Source organism: Pyrus communis, chromosome 13 (assembly GCF_963583255.1).
Source record: "Pyrus communis chromosome 13, drPyrComm1.1, whole genome shotgun sequence".
NCBI classification, from domain to species: Eukaryota; Viridiplantae; Streptophyta; class Magnoliopsida; order Rosales; family Rosaceae; genus Pyrus; species Pyrus communis.
Window position 1 is genome coordinate 19,215,056 of NC_084815.1, and position 24,811 is coordinate 19,239,866.

At 36.5% G+C, this 24,811-nt stretch overlaps 2 protein-coding genes and 1 pseudogene across 2 annotated transcripts; 1 reads left to right on the forward strand and 2 right to left on the reverse strand.

Moving 5' to 3' along the window:
- Positions 1-2,945: 2,945 nt before the first annotated feature.
- LOC137712097 (germin-like protein subfamily 3 member 4) lies at positions 2,946-3,729 on the reverse strand. Its single transcript, XM_068451241.1, has one exon. The coding sequence runs from the start codon at positions 3,722-3,724 to the stop codon at positions 3,047-3,049; it is 678 nt and encodes a 225-aa protein (XP_068307342.1). The 5' UTR covers positions 3,725-3,729; the 3' UTR covers positions 2,946-3,046.
- Positions 3,730-4,602: 873 nt separating this feature from the next.
- Positions 4,603-7,022, reverse strand: LOC137713305 (inositol polyphosphate multikinase beta). Its single transcript, XM_068452590.1, has 2 exons — positions 6,891-7,022; positions 4,603-5,655 (listed from the first exon to the last, which is right to left on the reverse strand). The coding sequence occupies exon 2, from the start codon at positions 5,650-5,652 to the stop codon at positions 4,804-4,806; it is 849 nt and encodes a 282-aa protein (XP_068308691.1). The 5' UTR covers positions 5,653-5,655; positions 6,891-7,022; the 3' UTR covers positions 4,603-4,803.
- Positions 7,023-13,142: 6,120 nt separating this feature from the next.
- On the forward strand, positions 13,143-22,039 carry LOC137712307 (uncharacterized; annotated as a pseudogene).
- Positions 22,040-24,811: the final 2,772 nt, after the last annotated feature.

The following is a 24,811-nucleotide window of genomic DNA, read 5'->3' on the forward strand; positions in this document are numbered from 1 at the left end:
CACCTTTGACCTCTCAACCACTTCACCCTGTCGAAACCCAGACGACTACTTGTAGTTTTTTCTTTTATGTTCAGACAGCTTGTATGTACATTTTCATATATTTTATAATTAAATATTTTTTCTTGGTATATTAATTATTGTTTATAATTTAATTAAATTATTTATAAATAAAATTAAATAAAAAATATTTTGAAAAAAAGAAAGGAAAAAAAAAAGATTTGCGCAACGACGACAATACCTGCGTCACGCACCTATCTTTGCGCAACAACGAGAAGATGTGTCACGTGAGACCTTTTGTGCAACGCAGGTATTGTTGTCGCACAAAGATAGGTGCGCGACGCAGGTATTGTCGTCGCGCAAAGATCTTTTGCACAACGCAAGTATTGTCGTCGCGCAAAGACCTTTTGCAGGCATAATTTACGCCTTTGTCGCGCAAACCCTGCTTTCACGACCTTTGCGTAACTGTTTTCGAGTGACGAAGTTTTCGTTGGGCTAATTTTCAAGTGACATTTTTTTATTTTGCACGATGAACTATGCTTCGTCGCACAAACCGTTATTTGTACTTGTGTAAGCAAAGTAGTTGCAAGCTTCTGTACACTCAATGATCATCATGAGTCTTATTATGTTAAGGTATATCATTGACATTCAAGTGGGAGAATCTAAAACTTTATTTGAATGAAATGAGATAACAACTGGACTGCTTGATGAGTTACACGTAACTTGTTGTACGAGTTAGGTGGGACTTCAAGAGTCTAAGATCCTTTACGTGATAAGAATCGTGGAGTTTAATAATTGTGCAACTAACTAATTAAAACTCTTATTAAGTATATACTGATATATAGAGTCACGATGGGACTTAATCTTATTGAAGAGATAGAGATTATCACTCTTACTGATAATAGGCTAGTTCGACTGAAACGCTAATATGATAATGTGAAGATATATATATATATATATATATATATATATATATATCTGCTGAAGAAGTCCCTGCTTCCACACAATTAGATTCTCTAAACCAAACCCTATTCAATAGTAGAGATCGTTGCTGTGTGCTAGAAGTAGAAGACTAGTTCTGTTATTCATTCAATGGCGACTCCATCAGGTAAGTCATCCTTGCGACTAATGTAATGTTATGATTTGGTTGTTACTAATCTGTTTGTTCATGTTGGTAATCCTAACAGTGCGTTGGTAATATTATTAGCTTAATTCTTATGTAATTCTTACATTAAGTTATCGTAATGTATACAAGCTGATGTTGTGGGGACCGATCGATGACTTACCAACGGGCCTCCTGCAGTTTCCCAACTTCACCAAGTTATGGTTGTCTCTAAGTGACCTCATGGCCGACCAAATGGCAATGCTAGAGAAGATACCAAACCTGAGATCTCTTCGCCTTAACTCAGCATTCGCTTATAATCAGGGTTCGACAATGGTGTTCTCAAAGGAGGTTTTCTTCGTCTTGAATCTCTTTCCCCTTTCTTGTTGCCAAACCTAGAAGAGTAGAAGGTGGAGGAAGGAGCCATACCTCGTCTTGATCGATTGCACATTGGTTCCTGCAGTAAATTGAAGACAGTTCCAGATGTTCTGAGATATATCACTACCCTCCGAGAATTAACTATCAATTGGATGCCTAAACGATTCTGTAGTAGGCTTAATGAAGGAGGAGAGGATATTATAAAGTCCAACATGTTCCTTCCCTTGTACTTGGGGAACCAATGAAATAGGTATGTATTTCTTCATTTGAACTTTTTGAGGTTAATTCATTTTTGTTGTCTTGTTCATTTGGTATTCTTACTTTATAAGCATTTTTATGTCTTTTTAGTTATTTTTTTCATTCAAGATTTTGTTGGTTCGTCGTTTCGCTTCCTGGTTTCCAGATTCTCTTCTGACTTGCCTTCCTCTCTAAGTTCAAGACCAAGCCAACTTCTTCCATTCAGTATATGTTATTCGTTATGTTTCAAAATATCAAGTAAATGAATCAGTTCATTTCACAGAATCACACAACCCAGTGCATCTCACTTGTTACTAATTTCAATGTGCAGAAAGAGAACAAAAAAAATTTGTGAGGAGTGCGCAGAGACAGTAGAATCATTTCATTTCAATTGGCGTTCTGTTGCTGTGGAAGTGGTTTGCCGCTCCTTGTCCACCCGTGGTCTCATTTTTACGGTTTATTGTGTCTCATAGTTTGGGGTTTCATGAGGTCTGAGTGCTTGGTTTTCTTTGGTTGTTTTGGGGTTTGATCTTCGGCTTGATCCATTCTGTCAAAGCTTTTCTTCCTAGCTTTTCGTTTCGTCCTAGCCCTTGTTTGGTATGATTTGCTGTCATAATTATTGGGTTTGTGACTTCTTGGGGGCTTTTGGTTTGTTGAAGCAACTCTTTTCCACTTTGTGCTATTTATCAAAGTGCTTCTTTATTCCTTTCTTGCTCATAAACTGTCAGTCAATGAGACTAGATGATCATGAGCTATCGTAATGTTTCTAAAGACCACCAAAAAAAAGCACCATATATTCCTTGATCATATTTGATACATATGGTGCAACGCTGATCTTCCATTAATACATGTTTCCGTTAAGAATAAAATTAAAAATTTTGGGTCATGATTTGCTCGTTATTAATTTTCTTTACTTCCTCCTCGTTTTCGAGAAGAGAAAAAGTCAATGCTTTAGATTGACATTTTGACGGCATACCATAAAAAACCGTCAATCAACAAAACATTTCTCAGGCTTACACTACTGTAACAGCATGTGGAAGATAGAAAACACAAAAGCACTAGATTCTGCCATAAAATAGGCTATAAAGCTTTACATTATATATAGCAAGGGCAGTCTTACTTTATAAACACTTTTGTAGACGTGAATTGGGACGGTTGGTCAAGACAGTGTGTCCATCCCCTTACATTCAGGTCTGAACCCCACCCCATAAATTAGAATAGCTTTAATATGATCACTCTTAATCTCAAACCACAAACTCATGAGACTAGTGCCACACTTCAAACACTCCTATGTATTTAACTACTAGATCATACACTCAGAACCATTTATCTTCAAATGATAGGATTTAACTTTCTGAATTGCCGCTTGTTAAGAGTGAGATTTCCGATGTGATGAGTGAGAAACCCCTCTGTCATCCTGTCAATCATATCCAGATCAGATTGAAATATGGCACCAGAAATTTCCACAACCCCTGGATTCTGGCTGTTGAAAACTGAGAAAACGGTGGCGAAATCATACCCAAAATTCAGAGAAAAATGAAGCAAACCCTTTGGGAAAACAAACACATCTCCTTCTGCAAGAACCTGTTGGAATGGCTGGTTTTTGGTGTCAATAAACCCAGCAAGCACAATTCCTTTGCTCACAAAGAACAGTTCGGATGCCCGAGGGTGGGAGTGGAGGCTCACCATGCCATCTACTCTCAAGTCTGTTCGCGCAATTGAGAGGCCAAGCGTGTTGAGGCCTGGAAAGTCTGCAGCAGTGACTAGAGTCACTGCGGAGCCAAGGAAATTGTCTGTGTTGCCAGGTTCGGTTAGCTTGGAGGTTTTGAAGTCGGGGGCAGCGATGCTGTTTGGATTCTTGCACGGGAAGCCATTGATGAAGATGGTTTGCTTTCCTGGCGGGGACGTAGGGCAAGTGTCCTGGAGGTTATCGGAGTCTGCAGAACAGATTTTGGTGCAGAAACAGATGACAGATAGAAAAACAATGCAGCAGGAAAAATACGAACTCATCTTGAGTAACGTTTTCGCCGTAATCTATGTTTGATTTTCATGTGAGTTATATAAGTAATGTTTTTGAGGTTGCAAGAAATGGAAGTAAAATATGTTTGCAAGCTTGGAGTTCACTGCTGGATTTGAAATGGATTATGTTGTAAGAAGTGCTTTTGCTTAAAGGACAATTATATTTTGGCTCTCACTGAGTGGTCGGAGATTTTGCTTTTTAGCTCCTAGGTCGGCAGAGAACATTCCAGGGACCCCACTCAGACAGAAATTCAAGACATTATCCCATGTTAGATGTTTCCTGAATCTGCAGGTCTTCCTTGCTATTACAGGAAACGGAAATGGCTGCACTGGCGCTTTAGACAGTGACGTTGAAAAAAATTTAAAGAAAGCTATGCTGTCAATTATTACCAGCCCTGTTTCCATTTGATGGGACCCCAACAATGATTTGTAGAATGACTTGTGTGTGAACATTTGGAGAAGTTCTTCAGTCCGGAAGGCCGGAACACATCAATGTCCGGCCAAAGACTCATCGGGTGGGACACGTTCGGCGTGTGTTACGCGACGAAGATTTACTAATACAAGGATATACACCAACTTACATGTTAGAATCTGTCCTTGCAGCACTTTTGATTGCATACCATCACCGCTCTCCTAAAAGACTCTTAACTTATAACTAGTTGTACATCCGCTATCAGTATCTCCCTCATTACATGGAATGTAAAACGAGAAATACTAATAGGGGATATACTCCCGATTACACCCCAGAGGGAATCTGTTTCTGGCCACATTACACAAGGCGGTATACAACCGAGGATATAGCAGAGAATTATTCTGATTTCAAAAATCAAGGATCTTTCCCCAGGATATTGGTAAGACTACTGTAAGAAGACGATTAAATAATAAAAAATTCAATAAATACCATCAACAATTTTCAATTACTTCAGTAACAAAAAAAAGAAAAGGATCGTTAAATGGAAGAAATTGAATATTCATGAAATTGGAATCCAAAATCCCCCAAGGAAGAAAGAAAGCTACCCACAGGGTACTTCATTTCTCCTTTTTTTTCAGAGTTGTCAACATGCGTCGGTTCAAGTACTAGGACTGGTGACAATATCTGTGATCATCTTTATCAAGGAGCAGAGCCCGCCCAAAAAATTATGGTCGATTACACCTCTCCCGTCAATGACATGCGCAAAATCAACAAGTTTAATTTGAGCACCTCGATTCTTCCCCTGCAGTATCGATTCCTTGTCATAAACCATCAGAACTGAACAAGAATAGAAATGGTAAAACGTTTGCTCCTCAAACCATGACTTCAGTACCAACAGCTGTGCCAATATCCCATCAGGACCACCATAGACAGTCGATGCGAAAGAACAATCTGGTTTGATATCTGAATCGGTAGATGGGTTAGAAGATATAAATTTCCTAAGAGCTAACTTAGAATCTTCAACGCTACTGCTCTGAATAACGTGCCTGTCGGGCTTCCAAAGTCCAGTCAGTTTGTTTCCATACACTTGAAGTCCAGATATCCTGAACCCCAGTTCCAGGCACGCAGTTTCTCTATCTTTCTTAAGACACTTTTGGAGATAATCTTCAGCAGCTTGTGGGTACCATGTTCTGGCACCAATTTTAGCATCCAGTATACAAGGATTGGTTCGGCCTGAGACAATATCTTCCAAGGCCAGGTGAGGATACAGACCAGAACCATCAGACGCCTCTAAAAGCTTAGTGCCATGAAATACAGGGAAGAACTTGCGGAAGTGGTCTGGAATCCTAGTGTCAGTAGAGAATGCTGTATAGAATGCTACCTCATGGGAACCACGCTCGTCACTCTGAAGAGGCTTGTAAAAGTGGCCTGAATCATCTACAAGAGGGCCAAGCTTTCCACCACCAGCTTGGTGGCCAGCAACTTGATGGTCTGGGACCTTAAGCATAGTCTAGAAAATAAAGAGAATTATCAGATACAATCAAATGATAAAGAGTAATCCTCGTTTTTCTGCAGGCAATATTCAGTTAACAATTAAGAATTTGTTGACGCTACAACATGAAAAATCAATATAGTGCCCTTATGAATCCAAGAATTAAAACTTTATTGGCAATTAAAAACAACCAGAGCTAATCAATCACAATCTTCTCATCAGATGAAGCAAGATGGCAAAACTTCCACACTTCCTAATATAGTAAATCAAAACAAGCAAAGTTGTCTAAGTAGACGCCTAGCTTCAACATTAAACGCATTAAGATAAATAACGCAGCCAATATATGAGTTTTCATTACGCTAATACTTACCAACGTAGCACACTCAACTCAAGGATAACTAATACTTTCTTAGTTCCTGTAGAAATGTAAATTCAGAATAATAATAAGACTTATACTAGAGCCAATTAAAATGCTAAAAAAAAAAAAAAAATGCTTATGCTGAAAACTTCAACCGAAGAGTCACCTCATATCGCACCAACTCTTCAAAGACCACCCCAAAAATCTCATAAAGCCAAACAACCGTTAACAGGACACATTCGAGTTTCCTTTACATTTTGATTTAGAGTCCACTATCATGCATAAATTTCAGAAGGCGTATCTACTGACCATTACTTGTCCTCCCAGGTTTAGTCCTTGTTTTTCTCCAAGAAATCAAAACCTCCAACAACCTCTTCGGTTGGGCGAATAGTATAATATTCAGCCTCTCAAATATCGTACAACTAAGCAAACAAAAATGCGCTTCCCAGTTTCACATTGCCATCGTTTCAAAAGAACCCGAAAATATTGTCAAAGAAAGGCTTGAATTGGACAATGTAAACTACGGTAACTGGCCTAATGAGAACCCTTACGAATGTAATTCAGTAATGCAAGTTTCTAGCAGATGGAACCTAAGCTTCTGACACCACACAAAAATAGCAACACCAAAGAATTCCAAATGTAAATATACACAAAATACATCCAATTTCTAAAAAATTTGCAGATGGATTATATAGAAAACCAAGAAAAATGCAATCTTGATGCAAATAAAGCAAAGTTAGAATACCAAGAGCCATATTCTGTTATTAAATCAGAGAAAATTGAGATGCATTGGAATATCTACAAATCTAATCCAAGAATGCAAATCAAAACCCTAACTTTCTCAGAGAAATCGGGACAGAAAAATGGTAGAGAGAAAGCAAGAGTAGAAATATACCTGGATCTGGCTGCACTTGCTGGCGATGAAAGGTTGGGAGAGAAAAGCCTAGTATCTTTCACACGCTTTCGATTGTAGCCACAAAAGAGAGAAACCTTTCTATATTAAACAACGGAATAAAAAAGAATTCCTATTTTATTAGACCCAACAGGATCCTCCCCAGATCTTTTGATGAGGATTATGAAGATTCGTAAGTTGTGTCTGTTTATTCTATATCGTGCGATCAATTTATTGTCCGGTACTATTTATATTTAATTTTAAATAAAAATATTTAAAATAATTTCTAACCGTACGATGTACGACTGATATGTCATGGATTCTCAGAATCCTCACAAAGAGGATTTGGCGAGGATCCAGATTCTTATTAGACTTCAACTTATCTTAACCAAAATTTTATAATAAGTAAATTGTAACAATTATCTCTCAACTTTAACTCAATTGAACTAATGGTCTCTCAACTAAAAATTCATGATCATTGGTCCCTTAACTCTTTAAAACGTGCAGCTATGTTCATTTTCTTTAATTTTGTTAGAACTTCCGTCAAAGTGAGTCACGTGCCACGCACATGAGGCTGAATTGAGGGGCAAATAGGGAAAACCAAATGAGAAAAATTGTAGCAATGATCCCTCAACTTTAACCCAATTGGAGAAATTATCCCTCAACTTTAACCCAATTGGAGATATGGTCCCTCAACTTTAACCCAATTGTAGTAATGGTCATTCCAATATAACTCATTTTCACGAAATTCTGACAGAGTTAACGAAAATGACCGTAGTTGTACGTTTTGATGAGTTAAGAGACTAATGATCATGAGTTTTTAGTCGAGAGACCATCGAAGTCCCCACCACTCTACATATCTCAATTTAGTGACGGCACCTGGAATCGCACAGTTTCTGCTTTGATTGCTAATCCACGCAGAAAGGCTGTTTATGAAATGAAAGGCTAGAAACAGAGCTGGAGATGAGCGTTAACCAATGGTTAATACTTCATAAAGCACCTTAGCAATTACTAGTAATGCATATTAGTGCTGCAATTTTCTCTTTTATAATCGTAAGTTTGTAACCATTCAAATTTTAATCTTTTATTTGAAGAGGAAAATTTTGGAATATTAGCCAAAATTTAGACCAAGAATAGAATTTTAACCAATCATTATAATTTTTCTTAATTCTAATGAAAGCTTGACATGATAATACTACAACGCCCTTTCTTAACTAAAATATTACAAAACTATATATTTTCCATGGTTTGGAGGCCATCTGAAAGCTTTCGTGGTTCTTTTCATATTCTTATGTCATATCTACTTGAAAGATGTTTGATCCTAATTTATTTTCCCCTTATATTTATCTGTTGTTTGCATAAGTTATCAATACTTCCTTTCCAAATTGCTTGATATACTCAAAAGTTTTGAATAGTGTGCTTTCTGTTTGTATTTCCTTATATTTTTTATGTTTCCGGCACATAATTATAAACCAATTATTGCATTTATGATGTGTTTTTAAGAATTGAGGAGCGAGGGCTTTGCTGGTTGGTTTTGCTTCAGTTTTCTATCGACGTTAAAAATTGGTTTTTATCTTGTTGCATGAGTTGGTGTTTGTCTTGTGGTCGAGATTGCTTAGAACATTGTCGTTGGTGGTGGCGATGGTCCTCATCATTGCTGAGCTGCTTTAGTGACGAGCGCTTCTGTGAAGGCATTGATGTATTTTATTGCATACAAAACCAAGAGAAAAACACAAACAGATCAATGAAAACATACACAGCCACAAATTTTGGTTAATTTTCTAAATTTTCCTTTCTCTTCACCATTCGCTATCAACACTCTAGCCAAATGTATAAAACAAATAACATATTCATGATGAACCGTCTGTTTATTTCATAAGTTTGGGATAATTAAACGATCCATAATTCAAATAGTTTTTTTTTATTTATATAGGAGTGATCTTCAAATGAAGATTAATAAATTGAACGGTTTTGTTTCTGAGAACTCCACGAGAACTTCCAAGTGGGTCATCCATCATGAGATTGCTCTTGCGCGAACTCGCTTAACTTCGAAGTGCCGATGGAACTCGAAGCCAGTGAGTTCCCAAAAAGCGTCGTGCTAGGTAGAGATGAGAATATACATATAAGACTTACAAGATCCACTTCCCTGGGCAATGTGGGATGCAACAAGAATACCAGTAGACCGTCGTACTAAGTAGCATATATGTTATTTTTAAATGGAAGAATTACATAAATTTAATATAGTGTTGCCTCATTTCGATGTGATTATATGCAAAACGTTAGCTTCAGCCTTTTATAAGCCTTGTTGCACATCATAAACTCTTTTTTTTTTTTTTTTCTTTTTTGTTGTTGGAAAAAACTTATTAAACATGAATTTGACAGATAAAAAAAACATGAATCTGAAGGCATGGAGGATGTGCATGCATCTTTTAATAGCGAAGTGACCTATCTATAAAGGGTTTGGAGCCTTTTACAATTACATAATGAGAAGGAGAATAGAAAAAATAAAATCAAAAGGTCCTCAAGAGTCCATCAACTCAATCATCTTGTTACGATTCTTAATTTTAGTATATGTTTAGTTTTTATTCAAAATTGATTGTCACAAGTATTAAACTTGTTACAATTCCTGATTTTCTTTGCGCTTGCTAAATGGCACAGAGGATATCAAAAATTGTCGAATTAAATTATCTTTAAAAAAATAGTTTATCTGATTCATATATATTTTTTGGATAATGGTTGTATTCTCTTTCTAGAGAAGTGAGCGTATCCTTTTACTTGTTACTAATACATCTTACGATAAAGGTACGTTAATTTTTAAGTATCAATAAAATAAAATAAAGTAATGATATACCCACTTCTCAACCTTATTTTCCCATCTACTTTTTGTTAAAAAATTTAATGACATATTTAACCTTTTGTGAAATGACTTCTGAAACTCTAACAAAATTAATCATTATTATTTTTTTAAGAAAAACTAATGAAAAGTCCATAAAAACTTTAGTTTTAAGGAAAAATGACAAATAAAGGTGTAGTGAATAGTACCAAAAAAAGGTAAAAATATGGTTTTTCGTTAAAAGTGAATGGTACCGAAAGTGTTTCATTAAAACTCTTTTCTTTTTTTCTTTTTTTTTTATGGCCAAAATAACATAAATTCAAAATTTTGTTTCCAATTTTTTTTTTTTTTTAAACACTGTTATCTTTAATTTGGAGGAGAAGTCCTAAAAAACAATGAGAGATTTGAGGAGAAGGATATGAGAAGCTGTGAAAAAAATGGTGGGATGCAATCAACACACTAGCTCTCAAGTCTAGTTGCTGCTTTGTTAAAATTAGAAGAGAAAACAAGACAAAAATTGAAAACAAGAAGGAAAACGAAGAGCCACGCCCACCCCATCCAATCTAACGGCAACCATCCTCCACTGTTTTGGGTCTTTTCCTTTCTTCATCTCAATTGAACCCACAAATAAACAAACTCAACCCCAACCCAAATCGTCATTATCAGTCCACAAATGACGATCGATTCGACCAAGGATGTCACTCATTTTCCTCATTTCCATTGAAATGGGCCACATCAAGGCCCTCTCTTCCTACAAATTTCCAGAGAGAAAGTTGGCTGGCGAATTGGCTCAGGTGGTGTGGTTTTGAATTTCAATTTTTTTTTTTTATTGGAAAATAGTTGGACAAATGTATGAAGGACATTTTAGGAATAATCGTGGGTGTAAAGAGAGTATTATGTGTTTTTAATTTTTTGTGGTGGGTGATAATATAAGGTAGGTGAAAAGATAGCATTGAGAGGTGGGCATAGTAGCATTAAAAAAATGCAAGTATTATTCATTTTATTTTCATGCTTCCAATGTTCCCAATTCATGTCTTTTTTGGTACAACATGTATTCTTCTAACTAGGTAAATATATATTTTTTTCCCTTAAAAAAAAAAAATAACAGCTAGTATTAAGTCACAATTATCTATTTCTTTCATGTCTGAAGAGACTAAAAGAATTTCACATTTCTCATGACCACAATTAAGCACAATAAGTAATTGTTAGGGACTAATTTGATTCTTTAACATTGTGAGATTTTTTACCTATCTAATATAAGAAGTAGAGAATTTGAAATCAAGTAAGCTGGATGCACCCCAAATATGCCCATGGATTAATTAGTTGGGGATTTTAATTAAAAGTAATGATATTCATATCATGTTTTTGTACCACATTTTCATACCATCTTAGGTGGCATTTGATGTGTACAGCCACATCATTTGAATTAATCAAAATTTTAAATTTAGTTCATTGTTTAATAAACTAATAATTAAGAAAAACTAGTTAATTAAATGATAATTGTAGTATACGAGAAATTTTTCTCCTTCATTTCCTTGAGTTTTGCAAATTTTTCAAATGATGTGGCTGTTCACATTAGATGGCACCTAAGGTGATATAGAAATGTGATATAAAAGCATGATATGAATAACATTATTCTTTAATTAATCAGTTTTGGGGCATTCTTACACAATAAAAAAATAGAAACTTTAACGAAAAGCTCCCGATACTGTTTACTTTAACGAAAAATCATATTTTTATACTAAAAATTCAATCCTAGTACTATTTATTTTACCCTTTATTTTGTCATTATCGTTAACTCAAAATTTTCAAAACATTTTCATTAGTTTTCCTATAAAAAAAATTAAAAAACAAAAAAAAAAGAAAGGGAAACAAAAAGGTGTTAGATAGGCGTGGGAACCACATAAAGAGGAAGTCATAAGTACAAGTGTCCAGCTCTCATGCATTAAAGAGATGGACACGTAGTACGTGGCAGTTATTCAAATATAATTTGTTTAGTTCGGAAAAACTCCACTTTGCCCAATTCATGTATTCCATAACTAATGTTTTCTTTCTCTCTCCTCGAAAAATATGGTAACTCTCTCTCTCTCTCTCTCTCTCTCTCTCTCTCTCTCTCTGTTTATGCAAGTGAAGAATTGAAGTCGTTTGACCAGGGAAAATAAACTTCGTTTTAAATATTCATAATTGTACCCTAATGCCTCATTTGGTAGCTCGGACTGTACTAACTATTTCTGTCGGATAGGATAAATAGTCACCGGATAGTACTGACTAAATTAGTCAGGTGTTTGATACAGTATCAGATTAATGATCATATTATTTATACTGTGTTTGGTTGGATACTCTATCGGATAAAAAGACTTAAAAATATTATTATATTGATGAATGATGAATTTTGAACAATACTGTGAAATTACATCAAATCCAGATCTTGCTGCAGCCAAACCAGCACAAGCATTGATATTAAGAATTCATCTAGCTTCATTCCAGATGTAATCGCTCAACCCATTTCTTCAACTGGGTTCGAATTTTCAACATACCCAATTTAGGATCTTTACAATTTTCAAAATACAGATCAACTTTTTTTTTTTTTCGGATCTGAAGAAGAAAAATAAAAGGATGGCAGAACATAGAGAGAAGAAGAAGAAAAATAGGAGGTGAAGGGCGAAACAGAGAGAAGAAGAAGGAGGACCTGGGATTCAGATGAGAGAGAAGAAGGAGAAAAAAGACGAAGAAGAAGAACCTAGGTTCAGATGAGAGAAGAAGAAGGAGGAGAAGACAAAGAAGGAGAACCTGGGAGTTGGAGAGAGTGAGAGAGCTGATACCGTGGTTTTGGAAAGGATAGTTAAGCGGGTGTCAGCCGTATAGAATAGGTTGGGGCGGAGTATTTAGTCGGTTGACTATTTAATACATGGGGACACCAAACACCTGATACCATATAATTAATCATATCCGGTGTGTTATACGGTGTACCAAACGAGGCCTAATACTGCATGGAAAAACAAGCGAGAACTTATAAAAAATTATGAAAAAGGGAAGTGTTATTGCAGGGACGAAGCTATAAATTTAACTAAGAGGGGGCACCTTAAAAAATTTGAACTCCTTTTTTGGACAAATAAAGCTAGTTCTTCTACAAATGCTAAAAAAATTAGTTACAAAATGCCTATTTTATTACTCTATTGTTTAATTTTGTCTTTAATTGTTGTATTGACAATCCAATGCTCATTTGTACTAACTAACCAAATACATGCAACTCAATAAGGTTTAGACATTAGTGCATAAGAAAAATATACAGGAAGAAAGGGCATTTAAAAACTAAAAGAGGATTTTCATTATTTTAATATGATTAATTGAATAATTTGTAAAGCAAAAAAATATGGGAATGATTAATTGAATAATTTGTAATGCAAACAAAATAGGATGAGATGGGGCATGTGCCCCCACTGGGCCTTACCTCCCTCCGTCCATATGTTATTGGCACTTCAACAATTTTATTCTACACTCTCACAAGTGTATTTTTCTTTTCAAATATAGAAAGTTTGGAGTGTAGAATGAGATTTTTGAAGTGCCAATAACAATTCCCATGAAAAATTGTCTGTCAGAAAGTTAAAGATCATTTCCCTAATCCTATGTTCAGGTAATAATGTTTTGTCCATTAATTTTTTAATTATGTTAAAATTTAAAAAGTGCATAAATATTCTGCTATTTGATCAGGACAGTGAGAAGAAGAAGAAGAAGAAGAATGAATCCCTTGAAAAGATCAGTGATATTTCATCCATCCGAAGGGTTTTTGAGTTGTTTGATTCCAACTTCTTCAATGATGAAAAGGTATTTTAGCAAATCCCTAATCTGGGTGTTGCTCACATGCCTAATTAATAGTAATATTAATTATTATTTACTATTAATTCTGTATTATTATCTGCTTAATTCAGATGCTGGAGATTGTTAAGTGTGCAAAAAAGTTCAATATCCCCACAATCAGAGCCAATAGAAAGCTAGTTGGTTCTGTCAATGGAGGATTACAGGACCCTTCTGCTTTGATTTTCGTTCCGGATTAGGGCAATGAGAAATCACAGCCCTTGAGCACAAAGTTCAATTATCCTTCTCTATCCGGCATTTATAGACCAAAAAATGATGATGATATCGCCTTCATGACTATAAGTTTGACTTTTCATAGCTGTTGTTACGAAATTGAGTAAATCAGTTCACATTCTTGTTCGTTGCGTGTGTCATTGTTTACTTTTGTGTTCTCCATCATGTTTGTGTTTTTATATTTTGGCACTTACTCTTTCTAGGAGCAGCTGTGTCTGATTGTTTATATTGTGTTCTCGATTGTGTTTATATCGTTTTGCACTTGTAGTTATTAGGAAAATCAAGTGAACCACATTAAATTCTCATGTATTTGTTTATGTTAACTGTTAACTTTTGTGTTCTCAATCACGTTTATATTGTCTTGCAATAATAGTTGTTGTTACCTTATGTCAAGTTTGTGTGTGTGTGATTGTTTAGTTTTGTGTTCATGATTGCATTCATATCATTTTTCACTTGTAGCTGTTGTTGTGAATTGGACTAAACCACATTAAATTGTTGTGTCATTGTGTGTGAATACTAAATTTTGTGTTCTTGATTGTGTTTATTTTGTTTTGCACTTGTCTTTTTAGGAGATCAAGGACCCGACATCTGAAAAGTTGTTCTTTTTTGCTTATGCCCCTCTCTCTTTCCCACACATTTACACAATGTGCATGATATATACAGAGTCGGTTTTTGGGGAGTGCAACCGGTTCTATTGCATAGGCCCCAAAATTTTGGAGGCTCCCAAAAATATTGTTTTATTGAATATAATAATATATAAAATAATATTATATAAAAATAATACATAGAAACACTAATCAAATCAAAAAATATATATATATAAAAATCTGATGGGCCCTAAAAGCCATCAAACTATTACCTAGATTTGTACGCAAATTATATAAAATAATAATTAACAAAGGGCAAAGCTAATCTAGCCAAAAAAAAAAAAAGGGCAAAGCTAATCAATTAAAAGTGGAGAACTCCACTAACCGAGGCAAACAATTCAGAGATTCAGATTTCTTCTCTCATGCCAATGTCTAATCGTTGCTTCCTTCTTCTTCTTTTTTTCCTTCTTTCACACTAGACTATCAAAGCACCAAAAGTTAAAATTCCGACTCTGTCGCCAATGTCCCAATCTACTTCCCATTCTCTATTCGTCCCATTGTTATATTCCCCACAAAATATTAAACCCTAATTTATAAATTTATGAAATTGAAAAGAAACTTCTGAATCATGAAGACAATTCAACTGATCAGAGTGATGTAGACTTCAATCAAAGTAAGATATTTACTAATTTAAGTATATTGACTTGAAATTTGAAGATTTGGATATTTCTCATCGATAATGATTTTTTTTTTTTTTTGTACTTTTTAGGGCAAAATTAAGAGAAAAGGAGTCACAAAAAATCGCTAAACGCACACACAATACGGACTATTAGGTTTCATTGTTCATACTTACTATAATTTTATTGTGATCATATTTGAGATATAAAAGATGGCTTATAAGAAAGGCCCCTTTTATGAATTTCGCACAGGGCCCCCAATATCTCAGAGACAACCCTAGATATATATCTTGAATAATGAGCATTTATCAGGTTCTTAAATTAGGAGAGCTAATAAAGTCGAAGCAAATTACGTCTGTGGAGCTTACCAGAATTTTTATACAAAGATTGAAAAGGTAATGAGAGTACTGAGCTTTAAGACTTAGCTTCATATGTTTGTTGAAATATTCTAGGCCTTTGTACATTGATACATTGTGGACGGAAAACACTAGGTACAATCCTATTCTTGAGGCTGTGGTTACCTATACTGAAGAATTAGCAAACCAGCAAGCAAAAGGTGCCGATAAATTGCTTGCCCGAGGAGTTTATTTATGTGGATGCAAATTTTTGCCTTCTCATTCTTTAACAAAATTGCACCTACAAAACAATCAACATCTTTGGTCAAGGCCAAGAGCCTCACGCACCCACGATAAATGGGGGGGGGCTTTGACCAAAGAACCTCCGATGCCAAAGTTAGAATTTAGAGAGAATTGTTTAGAGAGTTTTTGGGAGTTTTGCAATAGTGTGTAACTTAACGTTTTAGAGAGAATGGGGTCCAATTTATAGGGCATGGCCGGCCCTCTTTGGGAGAGAGAGTGGCTGGCCTTTGGGTGTTTTTTGGGGTGTAATAGGTAAGTTATTTGGCAATTAATGGATTAATTAGGTAATAAATCGATTAATTAGCCAATTAACTCAATTTATATGGAATGTTTTGAAGGTTATGGAGTAAATACCTTGTAGGGAATATAAGATGAGGATGGATGAAATAATTTTGAGTTTGTTACCTATTTTGGGCACTTTTGGCTTGCTTAAGGGATGTTTACCCGCTGCTAGCGTGTAGGAAACCTGGTGTGCCTCGAGGGTAATTTTGTCATTTTCATCCAAAAATCCACGTGTCGCCTCTTGATTATTTTTTGCTCTACAAATGGCCCCACACCTGCTGGGCTGCTCGTAGGAAAGGGCAGCAGGTGTAGAGATCTTGCTATAGGAAACTTAGGACTGCTTCCTATTTTAATGTAGATTCCCTCTTTAATATGAAATTAGATACTTCTAGGAAATGGAAAAATAAATTCCTCTCAAAGTCTATTTAAGTCCACCTTAAATGGGTTGTTAAATCAACTTTAGGGAGCGATTTATTCTACCCTACAAGAGAGAGAAAGTTTAGAGGATATTTGTTCCCCCTCCTCTAGCAATCTTCAACATCTTGCCCGTGCAAAAGATCGTCTTTCGTTGCTTGCTTCGTTTCCACGCCACACCGATGTAAAAAATTTAATTTTCCTTGTCTTCTTTCTTGGATAGTGATATCATGGTGCAGTCGTCGGGGTGGTGCGGCACGTCGACTGGCAGGGGCCAGGAGTCGGCTTGGCATAGGCCAAAAAGGTAGTGTGGCAGAGGTCATTGCTTGTGCTGCTCGGCTTGATTGAAGACAATGATTGGCTCAGTATGGGCTGAGGAAATGGCGTGGCATAGGTTATGGTTTGGGCTGCCTATCGGAAATGAGGAAACTGCTTGAGTTTGATTTCTCAGCTGTCATAGATTGAGCAATCAAGGATGAAATTGCCAAGATCGGAGCTGCTGAAGATGAAGTGTTGGATGAGCCAATTGTTGAGTGCAAAAAGTGGCTGCTACCCCCTGACCATTTTGCTTCCTACTCGATCTTCAAGCATTCGATCCTTTAAGCCATGTGGCTTTCTCGCACTGGAGAGCTTACCCAGATGAATGTCGGGGAATTAGTTTACCCTCTCGCACTGGAGAGCAATTAATTTACCTTCTCGCAGTGAAGAGCAATTAGTTTATCCTCTCGCACTGAAGAGCAGACCCATATGGGTGTCGGGGAATTAGTTTACCCTCTCACGCTGGAGAGTAATTAGTTTATCCTCTCACATTGGAGAGCAAACCCATATAGGTGTCGGGGAATTAGTTTACCCTCTCGCACTGGAGAGCAATTAGTTTATTCTCTCGCACTGGAGAGCAAACCCTTTTGGGTGTTGGGGAATTGGTTTACCCTTTCGCACTGGAGAGCAATTAGTTTATCTTCTCGCACTGGAGAGCAAACCTTTTTGGGTGTCGGGGAATTGGTTTACCCTTTCGCAGTGGAGAGTAATTAGTTTATCCTTTCGCGCTGGAGAGCAAACCTTTTTGGGTGTCGGGAAATTAGTTTACCCTCTCACACTGGAGAGCAATTAGTTTATCCTCTCGCATTAGAGAGCAATTAGTTTATCTTCTCGCACTGGAGAGCATGGAAATCATTGTCGTGAGTGCAGCTGAGGAAAATTGGACTATTGGGACAACCAAAATAATCCTTAGCCTACCCCCGATTCTTGGTAATTGGGCTGGTATGTCCTTCTGGTACTCGTCAGCCCCCGTCGTGCCATTAGGCTGAATTGCTACATTTGTCGGAACAGAAGTAGTCTTTATATCCAGCAATCTATATAGGGTTATCTTGTCTCCTCGATCTTGTCATTGAAATATGACTCGCTTATGTTGGTTATGTCTCATCGGAGCGCCTTGTAAATAGCTTCATTGCGCGAGAAATTGCGCAATCGCTCGGTCAAGAGCCTTTCTACTTCTTCCTAAATTTACCTTTGTTTGTGGTGGCAGAGCTTTCGGCTGCCCCTAATCGTGATCTGCTGGTCTAGGTTGCTCTTCCATGTGTTCGGCTTGTCTATGCCACGACTGCAATGGGTGTGGTATGTTCATATCAAGCGAACGGGTAACTCGCAGACTGCTGGTTGAACTTGAGCCAAATTAAGTAACTGCTTCTTTCCGTCTGATGTGGTGCCTACTCCGATGTGAGGTAAATGATGCTCCTTGCGGGCCTTGCTACGAATGAACACTTCGCCTGGAAGGTTGTTCATGTTGATTATCGGAGTGGCCCCAACCATAAGTGTGTGTTTGTCCGTGGTCCTAACTGAGAGTACACACTGCTCCACGCTCTAAGACAGGAGTATACGCTATATCGGGGGTCCAATCGTGAGTGTACTCCGTTAGAATGCTCGGTTCGTGACTAGTTAAGTGGCTGCTTGCCGAGATGCTGGTGGAGAGGTTCATCTGCCTTTGTCCTTCTTCGAGACACCTGGTCCGAGGCACGTTGGATCTCGGTGCGTTGCAAGAGTTGATTCACCAAGGTTGTCTGTTATGCAAGGGCGCGCGTCAACTCTATGACTTGTTGAGACAAGTGTTGTTCGCCATTTGGATTGGAAGAGCTTGGAAGGAATATGCCTCCTTAAACAATTGAAATGTGGTAGGCTTCCGGCACGAGATTTGAATTGGGAAATGTCAAATCTGCGGAGAAACGTGGTGAAAATGCCCTCTGCTTTATGGTTAGTTGAGATAGTCTTGGGTTGATTTGGGCTGCTTGGAATGCTGCTGGAGCAGGCTGGGCCACGAGAGTGGGCTGCTCGGCGGAAGCAGGCTAGGCCACTGGAGTCGGTCGCTTGGCGTATGATACACGCGGGGTGCGAGGCTTGGGCTCGGCTTGGCAACGCGTTAGGCGTGGAGTGACACGGCTTAGGCCGTGGCCTTAGTACCGTGAGCCACCTTGGATGGCACGGCTCGAGACGTGGTGGTGACACTATGGACCTTGCCGTGGGTGGCTACCATGGTAGCCATCGTGGTGGTTCATATGGTGGAAACTTGTGGGGGTGGTGCCACTCCACCTATTGTCACATTTAGCCTCGTGGATCACCGTGGTCCCATCTCTTGGGTGTTGAAATTTTCATTTGTTGAATTTTCTAACCATTGTACTTCTCTTTTATGTTTTATCAAAGAATTTTTGCAAATAAAGAATTCTAATAATAAGAACGTACGATAAATCTACAAATGGACAAGAAAATAGAAAACCTTGGATGCGAGAGTCTTTTACTTGTGTAGGACTCAACTCTCAATGAAAACATTAATTTGTAGATGCAAATTTTCGCTTTCTCCTTCTTTGACAAAATTGCACCTACAAAACAATCAACACCTTTGGTCAAGGCCAAGAGCCTCACGCACCCATGATGAATTTGGGGGGGGGGGGGGGGAGGGGGTTTTGGCCGAAGAACCTCCGATGCCAAAGTTAGAATTTAGAGAGAAAATTGTTTAGAGAGTTTCTGGGAGTTTTGTAAGAGTGTATAACTTAGCTTTTTAGAGAAAATGGGGTCCAATTTATAGAGCATGGCCGACCCTCTTTGGGAGAGAGAGTGGCTGGCCTTTGGGTGTTTTTTGGGGTGTAATGGGTGAGTTATTTGTCAATTAATGGATTAATTAGGTAATAAATCAATTAATTGGCCAATTAACTCAATTTTTATGGAATGTTTTTAAGGTTATGGAGTAAATACCTTGTAGGGAATATAAGATGAGGATGGATGAAATAATTTTGAATTTGTTACCTATTTTGGGCACTTTTGGCTTGGTTGAGGGATGCTTGCCCGCTGCTCGTGCGTAGGAAACCTAGTATGCCTCGAGGGTAATTTTGTCATTTTTACCCAAAAATCTACGTGTCGCCTCTTAATTATTTTTGGCTCTACAATTTGGGTATGATTGTTGTTCTGAATATTTTAATTGCAAACTATCATGTTTCCTACCCTTCAAAATTTGGTATTTAGTTTAGAAAAATCATCTTGAGTAATCTCAAAGTTCCGGTGCAGCAATGTGGTGAACCAGAATTACATAATGATTTCTTCTTTAGGTCCTCTCCACGGGATTCCTTATGGATTGAAAGACATAATCTCAGTTCCTCACTATAAAACAACATGGGGTTCTACAACTTTCAAAGATCAAGTTCTTAACACCGAAACCTGGGTGTACAAGAGGTGCCAAAACCATTAATGAATCACATACGAATTAAGTTTGTTAAGTGGCATTTTACTACGTACTTTTTTATTTCTGAAAAAAAATTTGTATAGGTTGAACTCCGCTGGAGCAGTTCTTCGCAAAGCTTGTTACTGGATTGCTAGCATACGATGACATCTGGTTTGGTGGTAAGACAAGGAACCCATGGAATATTAAAGAATTCACAATAGGTTCATCATCCGGTCCTGCTGCCTGCACCTCAGCTGGTGCGTTTCAAATTGAAAGCTACTCCGATTTTTCATTCCCTGCATTTGTTCCCTGCATTTTTATTTTGTATGATCTAAACTTATTTTAGAAGCATCCAAGGGTGCTCTTGTTTATAATCATAAACTGACAAAGTTGGGAGAGTTTTGAATAAACTTTTTTGGAATATCTGTTGCTTCAAACAAGAACCTTTTACAGGTATGGTGTCGTTTGCAATTGGATCCGAAACAGTTGGTTCCATGACTTTACCTGCATCTTGTTGTGGTGTGGCAGCCTTGCATCTAACATTTGGTTTTGTTGGTCGAACCGGCATCATAAGCTTATCCAAAAGCTTGGTTTGCAACAATAATAAAACATTTGACCAAGATTTTCTTCTTTAATTTGAAATTTTGAAGTAATAATATATTCAAAACCTTAGTCTTTTGCCGGGTTACAGACTTAACCGAGTAATAAGATCTGATTTTGGATTTGTTTTATCAGGATAAGCTTGGTCTTGTCTGTAGAAGTGCTGCAGATTGTGCTGTTGTTTTGGATGCTATTTGAGGAAAGGACCCGAATGACCTCTCATCAAGAGACATCCTCCTTGAGGATCATTTCTTAGTGGACATAACAAAGCTTACTGTCAGATATGTTGACGATGCTGAAATGGAGGTTTGTGGTCCAATTGTAAATTGTATCATTATGTTTTGATTAACTCATTTAACTTGATCATTGTGTAAAATTGTTTGATTGTGTCCCTAGGTTGTTCATGTTCTTGAATCGAAAGGCGTTAATATGGTCCCTTTTAAACTCAACTATATCGTTGACTCTGTACAAGGCATTGTAAATTTTACTATGGACGTGGATATGTTGGCTCACTTTGATGAGTGGCAGCGGTCCAGGAAGGATGATGATTGCGAATCTCAAAGCCAATGGCCTCCTGAACTGCATCGTGCCCGCATATTTCCAGCAGTTGACCATGTTCAGGTATTTTGTCTACATGTCATGACTTATATATAGTTGTTTGTGCTTAAGGTCATTCTAGTGTAATTCCAATCGTTAAACTTAATTACAACGTTAGATTAATTAATCTGTTTATAATCTTATTTTGTTGATTTGGGATATTTAACTGCCACATAATGATTGTTTCTATACACAAAGAGCACTTTATAGATTTGAGATAATTAACTGATGCATAATGCTGAATGATTGTTTCTGGGCACATAGGGCAAGGGGAAGACTGATTCGGGAAGTGATAGACAGTTTTTCTGTTGATGCCTTCATTGGCGATGCAACCGATTGGGAGAGAGTTTGTATGGGAAACCTAGTAGGGATGCCTGTAATTGTTGTTCCAGCATGATTTACCAGTATATCCGATTCCCCTTGTAGCAACTGTCTTCGAAAAACAGCAATGACCACTGGCATTTACCTCCCCCTCATCAGGATCACATTGTGAGTGTTTCCAGTTATCTTGGGGTCCCAACTTTCAAATGGAATGTTTTTAGAAACAACCTATAATTATTTTAAAAGCACATCCAAATGAACCCTTAATTATTTGTAACATATTTTCGTGTGTAGGCTCTAGCATTGGCAATGGCACACCAACCTGTGACGGACCACCATAAAAAATGATCTCCGATCGATGATCTTGGACCAAATGACTCGATTTCGATTCCACCCAAAGTTGCATGATCTCCCACTGTTGCATATTTTTTGATCACGTTTATCTTCATTCCTACTTTACAACTCATATGATGGGGAAAAAAAGGTCCATAAAGTATGGGTTGATGTGTCTAATCTTATACTCGATGAAACAATCCCTGGTTTAAGCTGAATTTATACTAATGGAATTTCTTTTAAATTATGATAAAATTAATTCATGTTCACAATGTAAAATTAATGTTAATTATCATAAAGATAAGTTTTATATTAATGTGCTCCAATATTTGAGGGGAAGGACTTACATGTATGATGCACCTCTTTGGGCAACTAGGTTGGTTATTAACACAATATCACGTGTAAAATATCTTTACACGATATTGTCTTTAATAAGTGATGTAACAACTGCAGTGGACCTGATACATACAAATTTTGTTTGAGAATACTTTTGGACAAAAAAATGTGGTTCTTTATATAAATTAAAAAAAAAATAATAATAATAATAAAAACCTTTGTATTTTTGCATACTTCTCGAAAATAAATACCAAAAAGCTGAAAATTGTACCTTTGCTTTTCCTCCCACCCTGCTCTGAATTATGGGTAACATTACAGATAATAATAATAATGGAAAGTTTTACAGTGCTTTTTGCTCACACAAAAACAGAAGTGTATCTTTTTAAAATTTATCAAAAATTTAACAGCTTCCTAATTTTAGAAATGGACCCCTAATCAAAATTAAGCAAAAAAAAAGAAAAATGGAAATTAAAGGTCTCAGAGAAGAAGTACCAGATTTGCATGTGTTGCTATTTGTTACTTAAAGCAAACGAAACTCAGTTGTGCAGCAGCCCACTGTCGCCAATTGTCTTTTACCGCGGCAAAAAGTAGTAGTTCGCTAGATTTGAACCGAGAGTGGTAAGAAAGTTGTACTTCGAGTGTCTGTCAGTGTGTCCCATCGTCGAAGACTATAAAAAGGCAGATTTTCCAGGTTTAAATGGGTATGCAATTCTGTTAGCCCTGCAGCATTAAAATGGTAAAAACGGGGTTTTCCATTTTTTACATAAGTAAAACTTTCATTTGCAAATATTTGTAGGTTTACCCCTTTTTTTTCTTGGATTTTTCGAATGAAAGATTTTTACTTATAAGGACAACAACGATTTTTAATTTAATACAAGAAGAAAATTGTTTAGAACTCAGTTTCAAAGGAGATAAATTAACATGAGTATGACAAAAGCTGAAAAAGAATGCTGAAATCATCTCTCTTTAGAAAAGTGCAAGTCCTTTATCTACGGTTTTATGGTTAATTACGACAAGTAATCGGATTTTATACTTGTCGTTTAATTTGGTCCTCCAAACGTTGTGTCTCATTTTAATAATTTTGTCAACATTTTTCCTTGAATTAACTACTCTCGAAATTTGACATAAAAAGATTGAAGTAGGACACATAACGTATTTAAGAGCAACCCATTATAGGATAAAGACATCTTAAGTTTTGTAAATTTAATACAAATGCAATTGTTATATTTTAAAAGGAAAGGGGAAATCTCATATCTTTGGGATTCGCATAGCTAGCAACAAAAAGCGAGATACTGTGTCAGAATTTATTTCTTAAATGGATCAGGATTATGGTAGGTAAAAAGTTGGACGTGTGACAAATGACATTGTTGACTATGAAAATTGAGAGGGAAATGATTATCGAAACCGAGCTCAATTGAATTCACTCTTCTCAGAGTGTGACAATGGGGACTAAAGTGGGACAAATGATGTTGTTGATCATATAAAATGAGAGAGACTTGGGTCAATTAAAGTAACTCTTCTCGGGGTTGTGTTAGAGAGAATTACAGTGTGATAGATGACGTAACAAAAAGTAATCAGTTACATGATAAAAGGCTAAGCTATGTAAAGTTAATACACAAAAGATAGCTATCTCGTAAAAGAAAAGGAAATCCTCGAATCTTTAGAAAAACCTACATAACAATAAAAGGTGAGATAACGTGTCAAAAATTATTTCTTAGACGAATCATGATTACCAATCACTTAGATAAAAGTTTGTTTCTATATGATGTAACCAAAATAAAATTCTTGTATTGCTTATTAGTGCTTTGCTTTTTTCCTTTTGTAGTTTTTGGCTTTACGTTACGTTTTATTACTTGCTTGCGTTCATAGTTAGTAAAATAAAACGGGTATATTATGTGAAAAATACATGTGTATTATATAACTTCGTTAAAAAAATAATTTTGAAAATCGGTCATTTTTCTTAAAATTTCAATTTATTTATTTTTTTCATTAATATGTTATAATAAGCATAGAATCTGTGATTTTTATATGTTTTATTAAAAAAATATCAAAATGAACGTGTATTAATACTTACGTTTGCATATAATACATGTATAGTACTTTGAAGTTATAAAACGTGCAACTTAATGAATCTTTCAAATGTGTACGAAAAACAAAAATAATTTAAAAAAATATGTTCATACGAGTATAATACATGAATTTACTAACTATGTTAGTGTTTGTTGAGTATATATACGAAAGTTGTGACATCTTTTATTGAATAATGAGTTAAAATTAAATTCCATCGAGGAGAGGAAGACAAGGGATGCCAAAAATATGACATAAGAAAAGTGGGCCGTTTAATTTGTCCTAATCCGTGTCAGAACCTTTTGGGATTAGAATTTACATCCAGATAGATTCTGTAATTCCACATTTCCCCTCTCAAAATAACTAATTACCTAATTAGTAATAATCCGACATGGAAAGGGTAAGAAATTTAAACCGCCGTGGCATGTTGGGTAATTTCGACAC